Genomic DNA, 20,159 nt, shown 5'->3' on the forward strand with positions numbered 1-20,159 from the left:
CAGCTGTATAGGAGATTATAACATAATAGTTAAGTTTTCAGTCTAGATCATAAAAGGCCCATAGTGGAAATATATTTCAGCTGTTCAGGAGTTAGTAAAAAAGAACTCTGTTATCGTTTTTGACTAAAAAGTTCAAAAACTTTTTTTTGTATTTCATTTTGTACTTGGTTATGATCCTCTGGCATACAATAAAATAACAAAGGTGAGGAAGCCATGGATAATGCATAAGAATGGAAAATTCCTAAAAGATACAAGGCTAGATGAGAAGAAATTGTTTGTTTGTAATTATGATTTCCTTGGTGTAGGGAGCTCCCTCCAAAGGTGCTAATAAAAACTAGTGTGTAATCTGTCATTTTAGAGAAAGTTGACTAGAGAACTGAGAGGTTAGATAACTTGTGACGGTTACTGTGCTGGTAGGTGCTAGAGGCAGATCCTGAACCCAGGTCTTCCTGATTCTAAGGATGACTTAGCATTTGCATTCAACATTCAAATATTTTAGCTTCATTCTTTATATGCTGAATTTTTTGGAAGATCTAGCTATCTCTAATCTTATATGACCCCTTTAGAAATAACTTAAGTATATATGCAAAGTCAGAAATATATACAAAAGTAAAAATATTAATAGCAAATAAATTGGTAGGCAAAATAGAGACACTATGCTATAAGAATATTGAAAACACTCTAAAATCAATCACTTATTTAAGAAAGTAATGTTTAATTTCTCACAGACATTTCTATGAAAATATTCAAACTCTCAGCAGCAAATAGGTCTTATTCACAAAGCACCTATCACATAGCTAAGTTGAACAAACTAATTCTGATATAATCATTTTATGAAAAAATGAACAGATAATCATTTCAATAAGAATAACACTTTGGGTAAAAAATGGTTGTTGAAATTAGTTAACCCAATAACTAAATCATGAAATAATTCCTAGAATATACTTTGCTATAGTCATTCATAGTTACAAAAATATTTTCTATGACTTATCTGATTATATACCAAAATAATTCAGTTGCTGGGATTTCTTGTTTAAATTTAAGTACCTGTGATAAATGAAGTGTACTGGCTTTACTTTCAAGTTCTGACAGTCTTGTGGTTGCTGTAGATAACTGCTTTTTCAGAATGTCAGTCTCTTCTGATAAAGACTTTAAGAGTTGTTCTCTTCTTTCTGACTCTTTTGTTTTTTCTTCTAATTGATTCAGTAAGGAACTGGTACTATTTCTGGATTTCAGCTGGTCTTTTAATCGCTGTATTTCTTTTTCCTTCTCTGCCAGATGAAAATTAGTCTTCTCCTTTTCAGTTTCAAGGGCAAGTATTATCTAGAAAAAATAATAGTAAGAATCTTACTATAAAGTTAAATCAAACATGAAGATAAACAATGTGATGTATACAAATGTCAAAAAGAAGGTAACAAATGTTAACAAAGTTTTTAATTAGCCCTAAATTGTTTTTAACTTGAAAAATGTATAGAGAAATTTGAATATTTTACCACCACTCTCATGCAAAATTCAAGAGCTTCTCACTTCCTTCTTTATTTTTGGTCTTAATTCCTAGGAATAAATCTATTTTCATTTGATTAGAAGAGAACTAAAGAAAGGTGAGTAGAAATACATATAAAAACCTATTTATATGTGGGTGAGTGTGTAGACATAAAAAGTTTTAACCTGTTAAAACTCAAAGATATCAAGGAATGGAATTGTAACTTGCAAAAATGTTACATGTAAGAAAATACAGCCATGTTTCAGAAGTTTTATGAACTGGTCATGACAATCACAAAAAGTTGATTTTCCTGCCAACAGTATCAATAGTTGGTAGTCCAAGCAATTTTTAAATGCCAAGGAAGAGTTGGCTCTGACATAGGCATTTAACAATCATCTTTCTATCACACATTTTAAAATTTCATTGTTGAATATGTGCCAAATAGGAAATATATATTGTTGATGAATGTTTAAAGTTAATTATAAGCAGTGAATTGTAAGAACTCAAGCATTACTAAAATGAAAAGGCATAATTTAACAGCAGTAGCTTCTTCTTTGGATGTAGAAACATGTTGTCCATTTCTCCTTTTGGACTAATTAATTCAAAATTACAATGCTAGCTAAGAACAGACAAAGTAGGAATCCTTATCTTTTTTAGTATGTGAATAAATAGCAAAAGGAAGGTAAAAACTAAAATAGAAAAATGATGTAATATATATGTTTTAAAACCTTTACCTTTTCTGCCTTAGAATCAATGCTGTGTATTGATTCCAAGGCAGAAGACTATTAACCAGGCAATGGGGGTTAAATGACTTGCCAAGGGTCACACAGCTGGCAGTGTCTAAGGCCAGATTTGAATCCAGTCCTCCATCTCTAGGTCTGGTTCTCAACCTACTACTGAGCCACCTAGTTGCCCCCAATGTTCTAATATTTAAAGGTTTAAAATAGTTTTTGTCAAACTGAAAAACAAACAAACCAACCTAATGCTGCAGATGATAATCTATTAATATTTTAGGCATTTTTAACCTATTGAGCACTGACTGATTAATAGCCTGGGGTGTCAAAGGGCTCTGTCCATGGTACTACTCTTTTCAATATTTTTAGAAACAGAACTCAGAAAAAAATCCTTTTAAATTCATAATGGCAGGAAACAAAATATCCTTTTGGAAGTTTAAGAGGTATAATACTAAGTCTATAAATTACCTTCAGCAGTACTGTCATTTTTATATTATCATGTCCCAGTCATGAACATTGAATATTCCTCCAGCTATTTAATTTCGTCTTTATTTCTTTAAGGAGCATCTTGTAATTGAATCTATATAGGTATTAAGTGTGCTTTGGTAGACTGACTCATAAGTATTTTATGCTTAGGCACTACAACTAAAGAGAACTATTGATCAATTAAAATGTATTCAAAGAAATAGGGGTGTTTTAGAAAACACATGATACAAGGGGAGAAAATTTTGGGCTTCTTAGTCAATTTAATAGTGAAGTAAGAAAGACAACCTTATGGTCCTTCAAATAACTGAAAGAGTCAAAAGATATTTAGAAAACCTCAACTAACTGCCCTAAAAACTAGTTTATATAAATTGTAATTTTGAAATTATGGGGAAAAATATCAGACTACCTAAAAGAAAGTCAAAATATGAGAGGCAGCATGGTAAATACAACACTGGATTTGGAGTTAGGAAGATCTAGATTCAAAGCCTGTCTCAAACATTTATGAGGTGCATAACCCTAAGCAAGTCAAACTTTGGGTCTTAATTTCCTCATCTGTAAAATAAGGGAGCCTCAAGTCCCTTCCAGCACTAAATGTATGACCTAAATTCATATTGATAATCTATAATAGACTGTTAAATATCAACTTGAAATGTTCACATTGTTAATTCAATACTCTGAAATAAGCAGTTTTGATTCTAAGAAGTTAATGAAGAGACAAATCAGATTATGATCATGATAAAAACTCAATATAAGTGTGTATATTATATGCAATTTCAGGAAAAATCAAGTACTCTAAAATATGAAAATAGTTAATATTTGATAAAATATAAAATGCAATGAGTACTAAGTAATCAGCATATGACATAAATTATAGAATAATTTTTAATTGAGAAAATCTTAAATACAAAATATAGATTTTCACTTTTAGAAAAGAAAAATCCAGTGCAACTTAGTTAATCCAATTTGCAACTAACTTAGTTAAATTTGTTTTATAAATAAATAATAGCAAAGTATGAACATTATGTTATCAAGGCTTTCTTTTTTAAGTTTTAGAAGGAAATCTACTAGATCATTTGGTAAAGGTAAAGACTATAAGCCATATCTAAAACATGTTACTATATGATGGCCTGCTTGATGTGGAGTGAGGGCCCAGGTTTAAAACCTGGGCTCTTCCTCTAAAATACATGACCTTGGCAAAGTTATTTAACCTCTTACAATCTCATTCCTTTCTCACACTAAAATGAGAGTTGTATATCAGATAATTTCTAACATACATTATAACTCAATCTAATATGCACTTGATGCCTTTAATGAACTATGTATGAATCTAAAAAAAAATATTCTAAAACCCTCTTGATGTTATCCACCCTTTTGATTAGACTCCTAATGAGAGAATTATGAAAAAAAAGGTTGACAAAAAAGTTAATAGGATAGAAGGAAATAATGAACAATACATGTAATTTAATTACAAGCCAAGAGTCAAAAATCATCTACCTCCAGAAGTCTATGTCTTTCTTTTTCTGCCAGCTTTCCTTTTCCATTTGCAATTTCTTCCACAGACTTTTTAAGGGCTGCATTTTCTCTCTTAAATTTTTCTAATTCAGTTTCAGATTTGGAGCTGCTGGTTTTTAATCCCCATTTATTTTTAACGAAATCTTTGGGGCTTCTGGATGACATTTCTGGAATGTTCTGTAAAAACAGGAAGGAAAGCACATAAAAGATATTAGTTGAAAGAATCAAACCTAAGCACTCTCAGTTAGTCTTAGCAAAAGAAGTATCCAGAATGGAAAATGCTGAAATCATGCACTGGCCTTACCACAAATAGGCCACAATTACAACCTAGAAAAAATACTAAATGATCTTTTTCATATCTTCTCCATTTATCATTTTACAAAGCATTTTCTTGGACATTATTTTATTTAATTCTCTAATAACTTTGTGAAGGAGACAGAATACCCATTATTATCCTTAGTTTTGCAGATGAATAGAGGATTAGAGAGGATAAATGATTTTCACAAAGTTACATAGCTTCTAAGTAGCACTTGAGCTCAATTGATCTAATTTCAAATACAATGCTCTTCTGTGACCTTTTTAAATGAAGCACTCAGATGATGATGGGTTCAGGCTTAAGTGAGAAAGATATAAAATTTGGGGGAGGGAGGAGAAAAGATAGGAAGGATGGAATCCAAAAATGAAAAGAATCAAGTAGGAAAAAACCCAGGAATGATGTTTGGTAGAGAGGCAGTATGATATAAGAGAAAGACTACTAAATTTGGAGGCAGAAGACTTGGGTTCCAATTCTGACAATTAATATGTAACTTTGGGTAAATTACTAAACCTTCTATTAAGTGACCTAAGTTTCTTCATCTAACACTACCTACTCCACATGGTAAAGCTCAAATGAGATAATAATAACATTAAAATAAAATGATAAACAGTTTGGTAAAAGAGGCACAAAAATACTGAAGAAAAATACACATTAAAAAAACAGAATTGGCCTAATGGAGAAAGAGGTACAAAAGTTTACTGAAGAAAATAATTTCTCAAAATTTAGAATTGGGCAAGTAGAAGCTAATGACTATGAGACAACAAGAAATGTTAAAATAAAGTCAAAAGAATGAAAAATATAAGAAAATGTGAACTATCTCATTGGAAAAAATAATTGACCTGGAAAAGAGATCAAGAAGAGTTCATTTAAGAATTATTAGACTACCTGAAAACCATAATCAAAGAAAGAGACTAGCTATCAAATTCCAAGAAATTATCTGGGAAAACTGCCTCTATATCATAGATCAGAAGGTAAAAGAGAAATTGAAAAAAATCCATCAATCACATCCTAAAAGAGATCAAAATCAAAATTCTTAGGAATATCATAGTCAAATTCCAGAGTAACCAGGTCAAAGAGAAAAAAAATATATCAAGCAGTCAGAAAGAAACAATTTAAATATTGTGGAGTCAGAGTCAGGATCACAAAAAATTTAGCAGCTTCCACATTAAAGGAGTGGTGGCCTTATAATATGATATTCTGAAAGGATATAATCAAGAGTCAACTACTCAGCAAAACTGAGTATAATCCTTCAGGGGAAATTTTTAAAATTAATTTAATAAAATAGAGGACTTTCACACATTCCTGATGAAAAATCTGCCATTTAAATAAAGGACTCAAGAAACAAATAAAAAGGTAATCATGAAAGAATAGTCATAAAGGTCTCAATAAAGTTAAACTGTTTACATTCCTATATAGGAAAATGAAATATGCAACTCCTAAGAACTTTATTGTTATTTTGGCAATTAAAAATTAAAAAGAGTTTAAATAGAAGGCATGGATACAAGTTGATTATGTAGGAATGACCTTCAAAATAGAATGAAGGGGTAAGAAAGGGGGTTGCATTGGGAAGAGGGGGAAGGGAGAAATAGAATGAGGAAGATTTTCTCCATAAAAGAGGCACATAATGGAGGGGGAAATGGTGGGGCAATGCTTGAACCCCACTATTATTGGAGTTGGTTCAAAAGTGGAAAAATATATACTCAGTTGTATACAGATATGGAACATATCCAACAAAGAAACAGGAGGAGGAGGGGTAAGAGGAGATGATAAAAGGGAAGACAGATTAAAGGGGGCATCGGTTAGAAGAAAAATAAGACATTTGAGTAGGTACAGCATAAAAAGAAAAAAGAAACAAGAAAATGGGATGGAAGGAAAAATAGAGTATAACTGTGAATGTCAATGAGATGAGAGCTCACTTATGAAACAGAAGTGCTTAATAGAAAGGATTAGAAAATCTAACAATATGTTGTTTATAAGAGACAAAGCAGAAAGACACATACAGTTAACCATAAAGGGCTGGGGCAAAATCCAATATGTTTCAGTTAAATAAAAAAAGGCAGGGTCAGCAAATCATGATCTCAAAGCAAAAGAAAAATTAGACAATTAAAAAGGATAGTCAAGGAAACTACATTTTGCTAAAAGCACTACTGACAATAAATATAAAAAATCTTTATATTAAGTCCGATAAAAGCCAAACTTCTCACATACTGAGTACAGAAATAAGTTAAATTCATAAAATTAAGAGCCATTTCCCAATTGATAGATGGTCAAAGGATATAGTCAGTTTTCAGAAGAAATCAGTTATCTATGGACATATTAAAAAATGCTCTAAATCACCACTTATTAGAGAAAGGCAAATTAAAACAACTCTGAGGTTTTACCTAACACCTATCAGAGGTAACAATGCTGGAGGAGATGAGGAAAAATAGGCACATTAATGAACTGCTAGTGAAGTAGGGAATTCCAACAACCATTCTGGAGAACAATTTGCAACTGGGCCCAAAGGGCTATAAAATTGTGGATGTCTTTTGACCTAAGAGTACTACTAGGAGGTTTATATCCCAAAGAGATCAAAGGAAAAGGACATCTATGTTCAAAAATATTTCTAGCATCTCTTTTTGTGGTAGCAAAGAACTTTAAATCAAGGGGCTATTCATCAATGGGGGAATGGCTGAACAAGTTGTATCATATGATTGTGATGGGCTATTATTGTGCTGAGAGTGGTAATTTCAGAAAAAAAAAAAACATGGCAAGTCCTATAGGAACTGATGCAAAGTGAAGTGAGAAGAACTGGGAGATTACCGTGCACAATAACATCATTGCTGAAATGAGGATCAACTGTGAAAGACTTGGCTATTCTAATCAATACAATGATCCAAGGAAATTCCAAAGGACTTATGATGAAAAAATGCTATCCACCTCCAGGGAGAAAACTGATAGAACTCCGAGTGTAAACTGAAATATTCTTGCTTTAAAAAAATATGGCTAATATGGAAATATATTTTAAATGACTTCACATGTATAATTGATATTATATTGCTTACCTTCTCAGTGGGTGGGGAAGAATGGTGGAAGGAAGGGAGAGAATTTGGAACTTTAAAATTAAAAATAAAAGAATTCTTAAAATACAATTTTTTAAATTTAAAAAATTTATCATTAAAGTCCGGCATATTAACCCAGTAGTGTTATCAGGTGGTCTATTAAATTCAAACTACCAAGAAAATATGGAATTTGGCAAGCATTTTAAGGAGAAGAAATATGGCTTGGGCACATCTTAGGTAGTGAGCACTATTACTTTTTGCTTTAACTCATTTCAGGAACTTTCCAGGCTTTCATACTTGGCGTCTTAGATTCACTACAGTTTACTAAGAAAACACAGCAAGAGAAATAAAGATAGGGATTAGATCTATGATTTCATCATAGATCAAGGCCTCCCAGGTAAGGAACCTCCATTTACCAATGCAGGTTAACACCTTCTATGGAACCTATAGTCTCAGAAAGCTACCTATATCACTAAAAGGTTAAATGGCTTAACTAGGATCATAAAGTCAGCATAAGAGGCAATGCAATATAGTGGAAAGCAAGCTTCAAAACCAGAGGGATTTGTGTAACAGTCCTATCTATAACCCATGTAAAAGATACTTTAAGGAAAAAAAAAACAAAAACCAAACATCACCACCTAATTCTGCTTATTAAGGGTAGATAAAAAGAAATGCTGAAAATATAAGCCAACAGGACTAGAAAGTAACTTCAGAAGCTCCCTAATCCCCACATCCCCAATTAATTGAAATTAAACAATCAACAAGCATTTAAGCACCTACTATGCAACAGGCACCATGCTAAGTACTGGAAATTCAAAGAAAGGTAAAAACATAGTCCCTGCCCACAAGAAGCTCATGGTCTAATGAGGAAGACAGCATGCTACAAGATGTACCCAGTGTAAATGGAAAATAATCTTAGGGGGAAGCCACTAAAGGAGAATAAGGGAAGGGTCATGACTAGGAGAAAGCTATAGAAGATAGGATTTAAACTGAGTCTTGAAGGGCAACTAGGTGGCATAGTAGATAGAGCACCAGGCCTGGAAACAGGTGGTCCTAGGTTCAAATCTGTCCTTAGACACATCTTAGTGGTGTGAACTTGGTGAAGTAACTTAACCCTAATTGCCTGACTCTTGCTGCTTTTCTGTCTTAGAACTGAAGGATAAAGGTTTAAAAGAGCAAACAAACAAAAACAAAAACTGTGTCTTAAAGACAGCCAGGAAAGCTAGAAATTAGAAGCAGGTAGGGAGAGCATTCCTAGTATAGGAGAAATTTAGCGAAAAGGCAAGTAGTTGGCAGATGAATGAAATCTAACAGGAAAAAGGCCAGTATCACTATATTATGGAATAGATGAAGGGAAATAAAAGTAGAAGGGGGCCAGATTGTAAAAGGCTTTAGATGCCAAACAGGAGTTTGAATTAAATCCTGGAGGTAATACAGGACCAATGGAATAAACTGAGGAGAGTCAGATGGTTAGATCTGTGCATTAGGAATTATTATTTTGCAGTTTCTTGCAAAGATGGATTGGGGAAGGAAGAAATTTATACAGTGAGCTCTCCAGTTTTCTAGCTTCAAGTCTAAACTATTCTCCTTGGCTTTCAAGGAAGGCTTTCCCTGACTTGGTCCACACTATCCATATTACCTTTCCAAAATCATTTCACTCTACACTCCAAACCAGTTCCCCACTCTAATCCTGCTAATTTTCTTACTGCCAACAGACATACAATATTCATTTTTCTCACTTGCATTGTTGTGTTTCCTCTTCCATTATTAAAATATCCATCCTTTAAGGCCAAATTTAAGTCCCTAGTCATTTTTTGAAGCTTTCCCCAATTCCCTTGTCCTCATGAAGGCCTCCTCCCCCAAGTTTCCTTATCTGTAAAATGAAGGTATTGGACATAATAAGCCAGGAAAAATTATCTTATTTTGATGATCCCACTGGCACTATTAGTCATTCCTTATTTCTTATTGAAGAAAATAAATTGTTGTTTGCTGACCCATATGGAAAACTGATTTCTCATTTATATGTCTGCAGTCTCAAGATAAATGTTCTAAACTCCAAATAAGTCAGTGGCTGAGGACTGATAATATATGGTCTTTAAGGTGCTCTCTGGCTCTGAGGTTTTATTATTCTATATGTATGAGCTACTACTATGATTTCTAATATTACTATGATCTTATATTCCCCGGAGTGCCTTGAACATAACAAGTATTCAATAAATATTTGTTGATTGATAGGACATTATAGAGAGTAAAGCCCTTTCCTATTTTTAAGTGCCTCCTGGGAAGTCAACAAGCATTTATTAAGTGTTTACCATGGACCAGGTACTGTATTAAGTGCTAAGAATATAAATACAAGCAGGAAATTTATTCAAATATTTATGTATCTACTGTGTTAAATGGTGGGGGATATAAAAAATGTAGATAAGACAAGTTTCTGCCCTTCTAGAACTTACAGTCTGGTATACAAGATAAACATAGAAAAACTTTTAATACATAGTATTACAAGGTAGACATATTAGAGAGTTGTAAAAAAAGTGTTAGCAGATTAGGGGAAACTTCATCATAATGGACATATAAGGTTTACAAGGCCTTTTTACTTCATCCTACAAAATTACTACAGATATGATTCCCATTTCAGAGGATAAGAGACCTGCCCAATATTACACAATAAACATCAGTATTAAGATTTGAACACAGATTTTTCTTAACTACAAGACCAACACTCTTTCCATTACACTATGCTGCCTTTAAGCATTTGTTGCTTGTTGTTGTCATTTTTCAGTCATGTCCAACTCTTCATGACCTCATTTGGGGGGGAGGGGTCCTTGATAAAGATACTGGAGTGGTTTGCCATTTTTTTCTCCAGCTCATTTTATAGATGAAGAAATTGAAGAAAAGAGGGTTAAGTGACTTGCCCAAAGTGTCTGAGGCTAGATTTTAGGTCATGAAGATGATTCATTCTGACTCCAAGTCCAGCACCCTATCCACTGTGCCACCTAGCTGTCTCCCTAGCATTTGAAAAGGGCTCTAAAGATTGGGCAGAAATTCAATAGTCAAAAAATAGGACAGAAAATATTCAGGCATTGGAAACAGTGTAAGCAAAGCCAGAGATTTGGAAGAGCATGTGGAATATTCAGGGACAGAGGGCAGTTTCCTTGGGTTTGAGTTTAGAATATATGGAACAGAGTAACAAGAGAGAAGTGTAGAAATGTTGAGTAATGCCAGATTGTAGAGGGCTTAGAATCCTTAAAAAAATAAAAAAAAGCTTAGTTTGAATTAACTAAGAACTTAGTTTGAACTAAATTTTTCTGAGCAAGGGAATAATAACATAGTCAGATATGCTCCTAAGGAAGCCCAAAGGGTGAAAGCCACCAAAAAGCAAATTTAGGAATGACATAAAAGGGAAAACTATCAAAAAATGAAACAGGTTTTTTTGTGAGATATTGGTCACAAAGCAATGACTAGATGACCACTTCTCAGTTATGTCCTAGAAGGAGTTCTTTTTCGGTATTTTGGACTAATGGCCACTGGGGTTCCCCTTCTAACTTAAAGATCATTCTCACAGTGGTGTTAAGTATAGGTAGAATCCAGTCAGGATAGTGTTTTAGGAGCACATTGTGATGAGAACTAAGGAGACAGAAGAAAGGTTAACTAAACTAAGTGGTCTAATGGGAAGAACACTGGCTTCCTAATCATTAGATTACAATCCCAACTTGTGCTACTTTTTAATATATGTATCTGCTGTCTCCCCCTTTCGAACGCTCAAGCTCCTTAAAAGCAGGGATTGTTTCATTCTTTAGACAAGTATTAATTATACATGTAATAATCTTAATACATTGTATTAGTATGAATATTCACCTGTAAAATAGGGATAATAGCACCTACCTCCCAAGGCTGGCATGAAGATTAAGTAAAATAGTAATTGTAAAGCACTATCTTAGTTTGAATTAGTAGTAATGGTCTATAAATGCTAGTTATTATTAATAACTGCCTACACGACAAACACCTAATAAACGCTATTTGATTGAAGTGACGTTGTTCAAGCTTCCCTCCCCCTTCTCCGGTGGTCAGTTTCCTTCCTAGTAGGTGAAAATCTCCCCGGCTCGGCCAGATCACCTCCTGGGGTAAACAAGTATATGATTTTGTGATAGACAGAATCACGAAACGAGAGAAAGGGAAGAACCAAAGATGCATCCCCAATCTGGGCAAGCTGCCCGAAACCTCAGGGTGGGGTCTCACAGACAACCTCGGCCTTGGGGCGGGGCCAGGCGCGCAGCTAAACTGAGGCGCTCCAGCATCCCAGGCCTCCGCTAACTTTGCCACTGCTGGCTAAGGGTCCCAGGGATCCTCGATCAGGACCTTCCCCGCCCCGGTCCCCCGACTGATCCTTAGTTATCCTACCTGGGCGAGCGCCGGCGCCGCCACCCACCTGAGACAGCGATGTTGTCAGCCCTCCTCCACAGCCGCGCCCTCGGCCGCTTCCGGAAATTTGAATCCCGCGGCTGGAAGGGGGAGGGGCGTGACGTCACTGCCGGCAGGGGGCGCGGTTCCGTCAGAGAAGGGGGCAGGGAAAACTGCTTTCTCTTTCTGGATTGGTTGAGAGAGCTGATGGACGGAACCCGTACAAGTAGAAAAGGGGTAGGGGGATGGAAACACGGGAGGGGCGGAGCTGTCAGTCTGGCCTTCCCTCCTTTCCTCACCTCCTCTCGCTCGGGCTCTTACACCTGTCGGAGTCCCTAGCCCAGAGAACCAGCGGGTAGAAGGGGCCCCGCCCCGGGGTATCTTGAAGCACGACTGTATCCTTCATCCTCTAGGCCAGAAGGCCGCAGCGTTCTGTCAGCTGCCTTACCCCACCCACACCTGCACACAATCAGTCCGACCACTAGAAATTCATCACAACTCACTTATCTGGCACTAATTTAGGGCACATTCAATGTAAGGCACAGTCCAGGGCTCTCGAGATGCCGATGCAATTAAATGAGAAGAAACAGTCCCTGCCCTGAGGGTGGGACGAGGGGATATGCTTGCTTAGGTATACAAATAATAAGTAAGATTGGAGCAGAAAAAGGTAAAGAAAATAGCTAAAAGTTGTAGACAAAGGAAAGGAAGTTGGGTGTCAGTTAAGTGATAAAAGACTTTAGATATCTTTTTGTCAAGAAGCTTCACCAATCAATCAATCAATCAATCAGTATTAAGTTCCTATTATAGTGTGCTAGACACTGTTCAAAGAGCTGGAAATACGAAAAAAGGCAAAAGATAGTGGCTGCCCTCAGGAGTTTACAATCTAGTGGAAAAGACAACATGCAAATAAATATAGACAAAGAAAGCTCTATATTGGATAAAAGGAAATAACCACGAGGAGGCCCTGGAATTCAGTGGGATTGGAGGATTTTAGTTGGGACTCAAAGGAAACCAAAAAGTCCAGGGGGAAAGGGAACAGCCAAAAAACAGCCAAAGCCAAGAGATGGAAAAGCCAGGAAGCCAGTGTCACTGAATGGAAGAGAATATTATCAGGAGAATAAAGTGTAAGAAGACTAGAAAGGTAGGAGGGGGTTACATTATGAAGGGTTCTGAATGCCAAACAGAGCATTTTATATTTGATCCTTGAGGCAATAGGAAGTCACTGGAAAATCACTTAGATGATTGAATGAAGAAAGAATTGGAGTGGAGGGGGACTGAGGCAAGGGCCATCCACCAACTATTGCATTAGTCTAGGCATGAAGTGACAAGGACCAGCACTAGAATGGCAGAAGTGGCAGAGGAGAGGAGGAAAATTTAAGAGATGTTGACATTTGTTGGCAAGTTTGGATGTGGAGGATGAGAAATAGTGAGGTGACTCCCTCTATAATAATAGATAAGGTGGAAGGGAAAGGGTTTGAGGGAAAAGATAATGAGTTCTGTTTTGTAACTGTCTACTAGATATCCAGTTCAAGATGTCTAAAAGGAGATTTCTAGATTGGAAGTCAACAGAGAGTCTGGGATAGGACAAATAAATTTGGGAATTATCAACATAGTCATTAAATGCAAGGGAAATAATGGGAAAGAAGAGATCCTGGGGCAGAATCCTGAAGAACCACTGTGGTTAGAGCACATAATTTGTAGAAAGATCCAGCAAAGGAGAGCTAAAAGAAGTAGTCAGGTAAGTAGGAGAACCAGGAAGGAATGGTATCCTGAAAACACTAATAGGATTATTAGAATGTAGTAGTAGTAGTAGTAGTAGTAGTAGTAGTAGTAACCCCATTTTAGAGATGCAGATACTGAAATAGAAATTAAGTGACTTAGAGTCATACAGTATCTGTCTTTGAAGGAGTAATTGAATTTAGGTCTTTCTACCTCTGGGTCCAGAGCTCCACCTACTTTGCTACCTAGCTGCCTCTAAGGAATCTACTTGTGATTTAATCAGTATATGGAATGTTCAGATAAGGACCCTATGAAGTTGGCCATCTCTACAGGGTATATAGTCTTAGAAAACTTTAAGTAACTTACCTGGGTTCAGAGCCAGTATGTCAAAGACAAAACTTGAATCCAGAGTTTCCTGACTCCAAGGCTCTTGATTCACTATTCCAAGCTGCTTTTCACTCCCAAAATTGTCTAGAAAACAAGGCCCAGAATGATCATGGAATCATACACTGAAAGCTGAAGAAGTCATATATAGTCTACCCACTCATTTGACAGATAAGAGATCTAAAGAGAGATGAAATAATTTGCCAAAGTTTACAGAAATAGCAAATGGAGAGTAGAAAGAATTTTACAAAGATATTGCTCCACAAGCATTTACTAAGTGCCTACGATGCTACTGGCAAATAAATAGGGCTTAATAACAAGAAAAAAGTTACTATCAATTCATTGCTTGCCCGTAGGCCCTGGAAAATACATAGTATCACTCTTTCTTTCTTTTTTTTTCTTGTTCCTTTTTTTGACTTTTTATTTAACTGATTAATTTAGAGTATTTTTCCAGGATTAAAAAAAATCATGTTCTTTCCCTCCCCTTCCTCCAGCCCCCTCCCATAGGCCACAGACAATTCCACTGGGTTTTACATGTGTCATTGTTAAAGACCAATTTCCATATTATTGATATTTGCATTAGAGTGATCATTTAGGGTCTATATCCCCAATCATATCCCCATTGACCCATGTGATCAAGCAGTTGTTTTTTTTCTGTGTTTCTACTCCCACAGTTCTTCCTCTGAATGTGAATAGTGTTTTTTCTCATAAGTCCTTCAGAATTGTCCTGAATCATTCCATTGTTACCCATAGAGAAGTCTATGACATTCAATTGTACCATAGAGTATCAATCTCTGTGTATAATGTTCTCCTGGTTCTGCTCCTCTCACTCTGCATCAATTCCTGGAGGACATTCCAGTTCACATGGAATTCCTCCAATTCATTGTTTCTTTGAACACAATAGTATCATCACCAACAGATACCACAATTTGTTCAGCCATTCCCCAATTGAAGGGCATCCCCTCATTTTCCAATTTTTGGCCACTACAAAGAGCGCAGCTATGAATATTCTTGTACAAGTCTTTTTCCTTATTATCTCTTTGGGGTACAAACCCAGCAGTGCTATGGCTGGATCAAAGGGAGACAGTCTTTTATCGCCCTTTGGGCATAGTTCCAAATTGCCCTCCAGAATGGTTGGATCAATTCACAACTCCACCAGCAATGAATTAATGTACCTACTTTGCCACATCCCCTCCAGCATTCATTACTTTCCTTTGCTGTCATGTTAGCCAATCTGTTAGGTGTGAGGTGATACCTCAGAGTTGTGTTGATTTGCATTTCTCTGATTATAAGAGATTTAGACCAATTTTTCATGTATTTATTGGTAGTTTTGAATTTTTTTTCTGAAAATTGCCCATCCATGTCCCTTGCCCATTTATCAATTGGGGAATAGCTTGATTTTTGTACAATTGATTTAGCTCTTTATAAATTTGAGTAATTATATCTTTGTCAGAGTTTTTTGTTATGAAGATTTTTCCCCCAATTTGTTGCTTCCCTTGTAATTTTAATTGCATTGGTTTTGTTTGTACAAAACCTTTTTAGTTTAATGTAATCAAAATTATGTATTTTACATTTTGTAATTTTTTCTAACTCTTGCTTGGTCTTAAAATCTTTCATTTCCTAAAGATCTGACAAGTATACTATTCTGTGTTCACCTACTTTACTTATAATTTCCTTCTTTATATTCAAGTCATTCACCCATTTTAAGTTTATCTTGGTGTAGGCTGTGAGATGTTGATCTAAACCTAATCTTTCCCATACTGTTTTCCAATTTTCCCAGCAGTTTTTGTCAAATAGTGGATTTTTGTCCCAAAAGCTGGGATCTTTGGGTTTATCATAGACTGTCTTGCTGAGGTCACTTACCCCAAGTCTATTCCACTGATCCTTTCTTCTGTCTCTTAGCCAGTACCATATTGTTTTGATGACTACTGCTTTGTAATATAGTTTGAGGACTGGTACTGGTAGGCCACCTTCCTTCCCATTTTTTTCTATATTTCCCTTGATATTCTTGATTTTTTGTTATTCCAAATGAACTTTGTTATAGTTTTTTTCTAATTCAGTAAAAAAGTTTCTTGGAAGTTTAATGGGTATGGCACTAAATAAGTAAATTAGTTTGGGCAGGATTGTCATTTTTATTATGTTAGCTCGTCCTATACATGAGCAATTAATGTTTTTCCAATTGTTTAGGTCTAGTTAAAAAAATTTTTTTTAATTGTGTGTATAGCATTTTGTAGTTGTATTCAAATAGTTCCTGTGCTTGTCTTGACAGATAGATTCCCAAGTATTTTATATTGTTTAGGGTGATTTTAAATGGAATTTCTCTTTCTAACTCTTGCTGCTGAGATGTGTTGGAAATATATAGAAATAGTGATGATTTATGTGGGTTTATTTTGTAACCTGTAACTTTGATAAAGGCATTGATTATTTTCACTAGCTTTTTGGTGAATTCTCTAGGATTCTTTAAGTAGACCATCATATCATCTGCAAAGAGTGATAGCTTGGTCTCCTCATTACCTATTTTAATACCTTCAATTTCTTTTTCTTCTTTAATTCCTGCTGCTAGTGTTTCTAGTACAATGTTAAATAATAGAGGTGATAATGGGCATCCTTGTTTCACTCCTGATCTTTTTGGGAATGCTTCTAATTTATCATTTCAGATGATACTTGCTGATAGTTTTAGATATATACTGTTTATTATTCTTAGGAAAGGCCCTTTTATTCCTATACTTTCTAGTGTTTTCAATAGGAATGAATGTTGTATTTTGTCAAAGGCTTTTTCTGTACCTATTGAGATAATCATGTGATTTTTGTTGGTTTGCTTGATATGGTCAATTATGTGGATGTTTTTCCTAATATTGGACCATCCTTGCATTCCTGGACCCTTGTAATCACTTGTTGGAGTCTTTTTGCTAGTATTCTATTTAAATTTTTTGAATCTATGTTCATTAGGGAGATTGGTCTATAGTTTTCTTTCTCTGTTTTTGACCTGCCTGGCCTTGGAATCAGTACCAGATTTGTGTCATAAAAGGAATTTGGTAGAACTCCTTCTTTAAAAATTATGTCAAATAATTTGTTTAGTATTGGGATTAGTTTTTCTTTGAATGTTTGATAGAATTCACTTGTGAATACATCAGGCCCTGGGGATTTTTTCTTAGGGAGTTCTTTGATGGCTTGTTCAATTTCTTTTTTTTTTTTTGATATAGGATTATTTAAGTATTCTATTTCTTCTTCTGTTAATCTAGGCAATTTATATTTTTGTAAATATTCATCCATATTGCTTAGATTGCCATATTTATTGCCATGTAATTGGGGAAAATGTTTTTAATGATTGCCTTAAATTCCTCTTCATTAGAGATGAGGTCTCCCTTTTCATTTTTGATACTGTTAATTTGGTTTTCGTCTTTCCTTTTTTTAAATTAAATTGACCAGTACTTTGTTTATTTTATTTGTTGTTTTTTTCAAAATACCAGCTTCTAGTCTTATTTATTAATTCAATAGTTCTTTCACTTTCAAATCTATTGATTTCTCCTTTAATTTTTAGGATCTCTAATTTAGTTTTCATCTGGGGATTTTTTCATTTGTTCCCTTTCAAGATTTTTTATTTGTATGCCCAATTCTTTGACCTCTGCCCTCCCTAATTTGTTAATATATGAACTCAAGGATATAAATTTCTCCCTGAGTACTGCTTTGGCTGCATCCCATAGATTTTGAAAGGATGTCTCATCATTGTCATTTTCTTCAATGAAATTATTAATTGTTTCTATGATTTGTTCTTTAAGTAACTGGTTTTGAAGAATCATGTTATTTAATTTCTAATTAGTTTTTTATTTGGCTCTCCATATACCCTTACTAATTATTATTTTTATTGCATTATTATATGAAAAGGTTACATTTATTATTTCTGCTTTTTTGCACTTGTTTGCCATGTTTTTGTACCCTAGTACATGGTCAATCTTTGTGAATGTACCATGTGCTCCTGAAAAGAAGGTATATTCCGTTTTGTCCCTATTTATTTTTCTCCACATATTAATTCTAATTTTTCTAAGATTTCATTCACATCTTTTATCTCTTTCTTATTTATTATTTGGTTTGATTTATCTAGATCTGATAGAGTGTTCAGGTCTCCCCCTAGTATAAATTTACTTCCTATTTCCTTCTTTAACTCTACTAATTTCTCCTTTAGAAATCAAAATGCTATACCATTTGACGCATTCATGTTGGTTTCTGATATCTCCTCATTGTCTATGCTGCCTTTTATCAGGCTGTAATTACATTCCCTATCTCTTTTAATCAGATCAATTTTTACTTTGGCTTTGTCAGATATCATGATTTCAACTCAACTCATGCTTTCTTTTTCTCAGTTGAGGTCCAATAGATTTTTCTCCAGCCTTTGATCCTTATTCTGTGAGTGTCTACCTGTCTCATGTGTTTCTTGTAGACAACACATGTAGGATTTTGGTTTCTAATCCACTTTGCTATTTTTGTTTTATAGATGAGTTCATTCCATTCACATTCAGAGTTATGATAACCACCTCTGTATTCTCCAATATTTTGATATCCTCTCCTAGTTTTGCCCTTTCTTCTTTTACTATATGTTTTTAAACCAGTGGTTTGCTTTTAATTAGTCCCCCTAATCCCTACCCTTATTATACTTTCCTTTCCACCCCCTCCCTTTTGGTTCCCTTCTTATTTTTTTTAGAGTCAATTAAGTTCCTTCCCCCTCCTTTCCCTCATTTTTTGTATTCCCTGCCATACTCCCCCCCCCTTAGTTTTTCCCTTCTCAATTTTCCTGTAGTGTAAGATAGAATTATGTATCCCAATGGATCTAGATGCTCTTCCCTCTCAGAATTGATTTCACTGAGAGTAAGGTTTAAGTATTTCCTATTAGCCCTCTCTTCCTCTCCTTCTTATAACAGAATTCTTCCCCTCCCTTCCCATGTGCCTCTTTGTGTGATATTAATTATCCTATTTATCTTATTCCTTCAAGTTTCTCTTGGTGCCTTCTTCTATTCCCCAATCCCTTTTTCTTTTTGTATATCATCTTAGACCACTTAGTACCTCAATCTTTACCTATGAATGCTTCTTCTAATTACTATAATAGTGAATATAATTTTTGAGAATTAGAAATAACATTTTTCCATATAGTAATATAAACAATTCAATCTTATTTAAGCCCTTAAAGAAGAAAATTTAAATAAAAAACTTTCCCCCCTTCCCTCTCTCTTTCTTAGTTACTTTTTAATGTTCCTCTTGATCTTTGTATTTGGATATCAAACTTTCCACTTATTTCTGGTCTTTTCTTTACAAATACTTGGAAATCTTCTATTTTGTTGAATGCCCATACTTTCCTCTGGAAATATATAGTCAGTTTTGATGGGTAGGTGATTCTTGGTTGAATACCCAATTCTCTTGCCTTTCTGAATATTATATTCCAAGCCTTGTAGTCCTGCGGTGTGGAAGCTGCCAAATCTTGTGTAATCCCAATTGGTGCTCCTTGATATCTGAATTGTCTCTTTTTGGCTTCTTGTAAATTTTTTTCCTTAGCTTGGAAGCTCTTAAATTTGGCAATTATATTCCTGGGTGTTGTCTTTTGAGGATTCAGTGTAGGGGGTGTTCTATGAACTCTTTCAGTGTCCATTTTGTCCTCTTGTTCAAGAACCTCAGGGAAGTTTTCTTGGATGATTTCTTGTAGTATGATGTCAAGATTTCTGTTTATTTCTGGGTTTTCAGGTAGACCAATGATTTTCAAATTGTTGTTTCAAGACTGGTTTTCATGATCTATTATCTTGTCAATGAGATATTTTATGTTTCCTTCTATTTTGTCAGTCTTTTAAGGACTTTGCTTTATTAATTATTGATGTTTTGTGAGATCATTGGCTTCCAATTGCCCAATTCTGGTCTTTAAAGACTGGTTTTCCACTATAATCTTTTGATTTTCTGCTATAATCTTTTTATTTTCCTTTTCAGTTTGGTCTATCCTGCTTTTCATGGCTTCAAGTTATTTAATTTTGGCCTCCAATTGGGAATTCCTGCCTTTTAAACTACTATTTTCTTTTTGAACTATTCCCCACTTTTCTTGCCAA

General features: G+C 34.9%; 1 protein-coding gene across 2 annotated transcripts in view; it reads right to left on the minus strand.

The window, feature by feature from the left end:
- CEP55 (centrosomal protein 55) overlaps positions 1–12,136 on the minus strand; it is a 37,074-nt gene extending 24,938 nt beyond the window's left edge. Inside the window, exons 1-3 of one of the 2 annotated variants that reach the window (XM_056802405.1) lie at positions 12,002–12,136; positions 4,198–4,392; positions 1,048–1,323 (exon numbers count right to left, since the gene is read on the minus strand). In XM_056802405.1, the coding sequence (XP_056658383.1) occupies positions 1,048–1,323; positions 4,198–4,380 (459 nt within the window). In that variant the 5' untranslated portion in view covers positions 4,381–4,392; positions 12,002–12,136. Of the gene's footprint in view, positions 1–1,047; positions 1,324–4,197; positions 4,393–11,973 lie in introns of both variants that reach the window. The other variant, XM_007478793.2, reaches the window with a different exon arrangement.
- Positions 12,137–20,159: the final 8,023 nt, after the last annotated feature.

Source organism: Monodelphis domestica, chromosome 1, assembly GCF_027887165.1.
Source record: "Monodelphis domestica isolate mMonDom1 chromosome 1, mMonDom1.pri, whole genome shotgun sequence".
In the NCBI taxonomy this organism is placed as follows: domain Eukaryota; kingdom Metazoa; phylum Chordata; class Mammalia; order Didelphimorphia; family Didelphidae; genus Monodelphis; species Monodelphis domestica.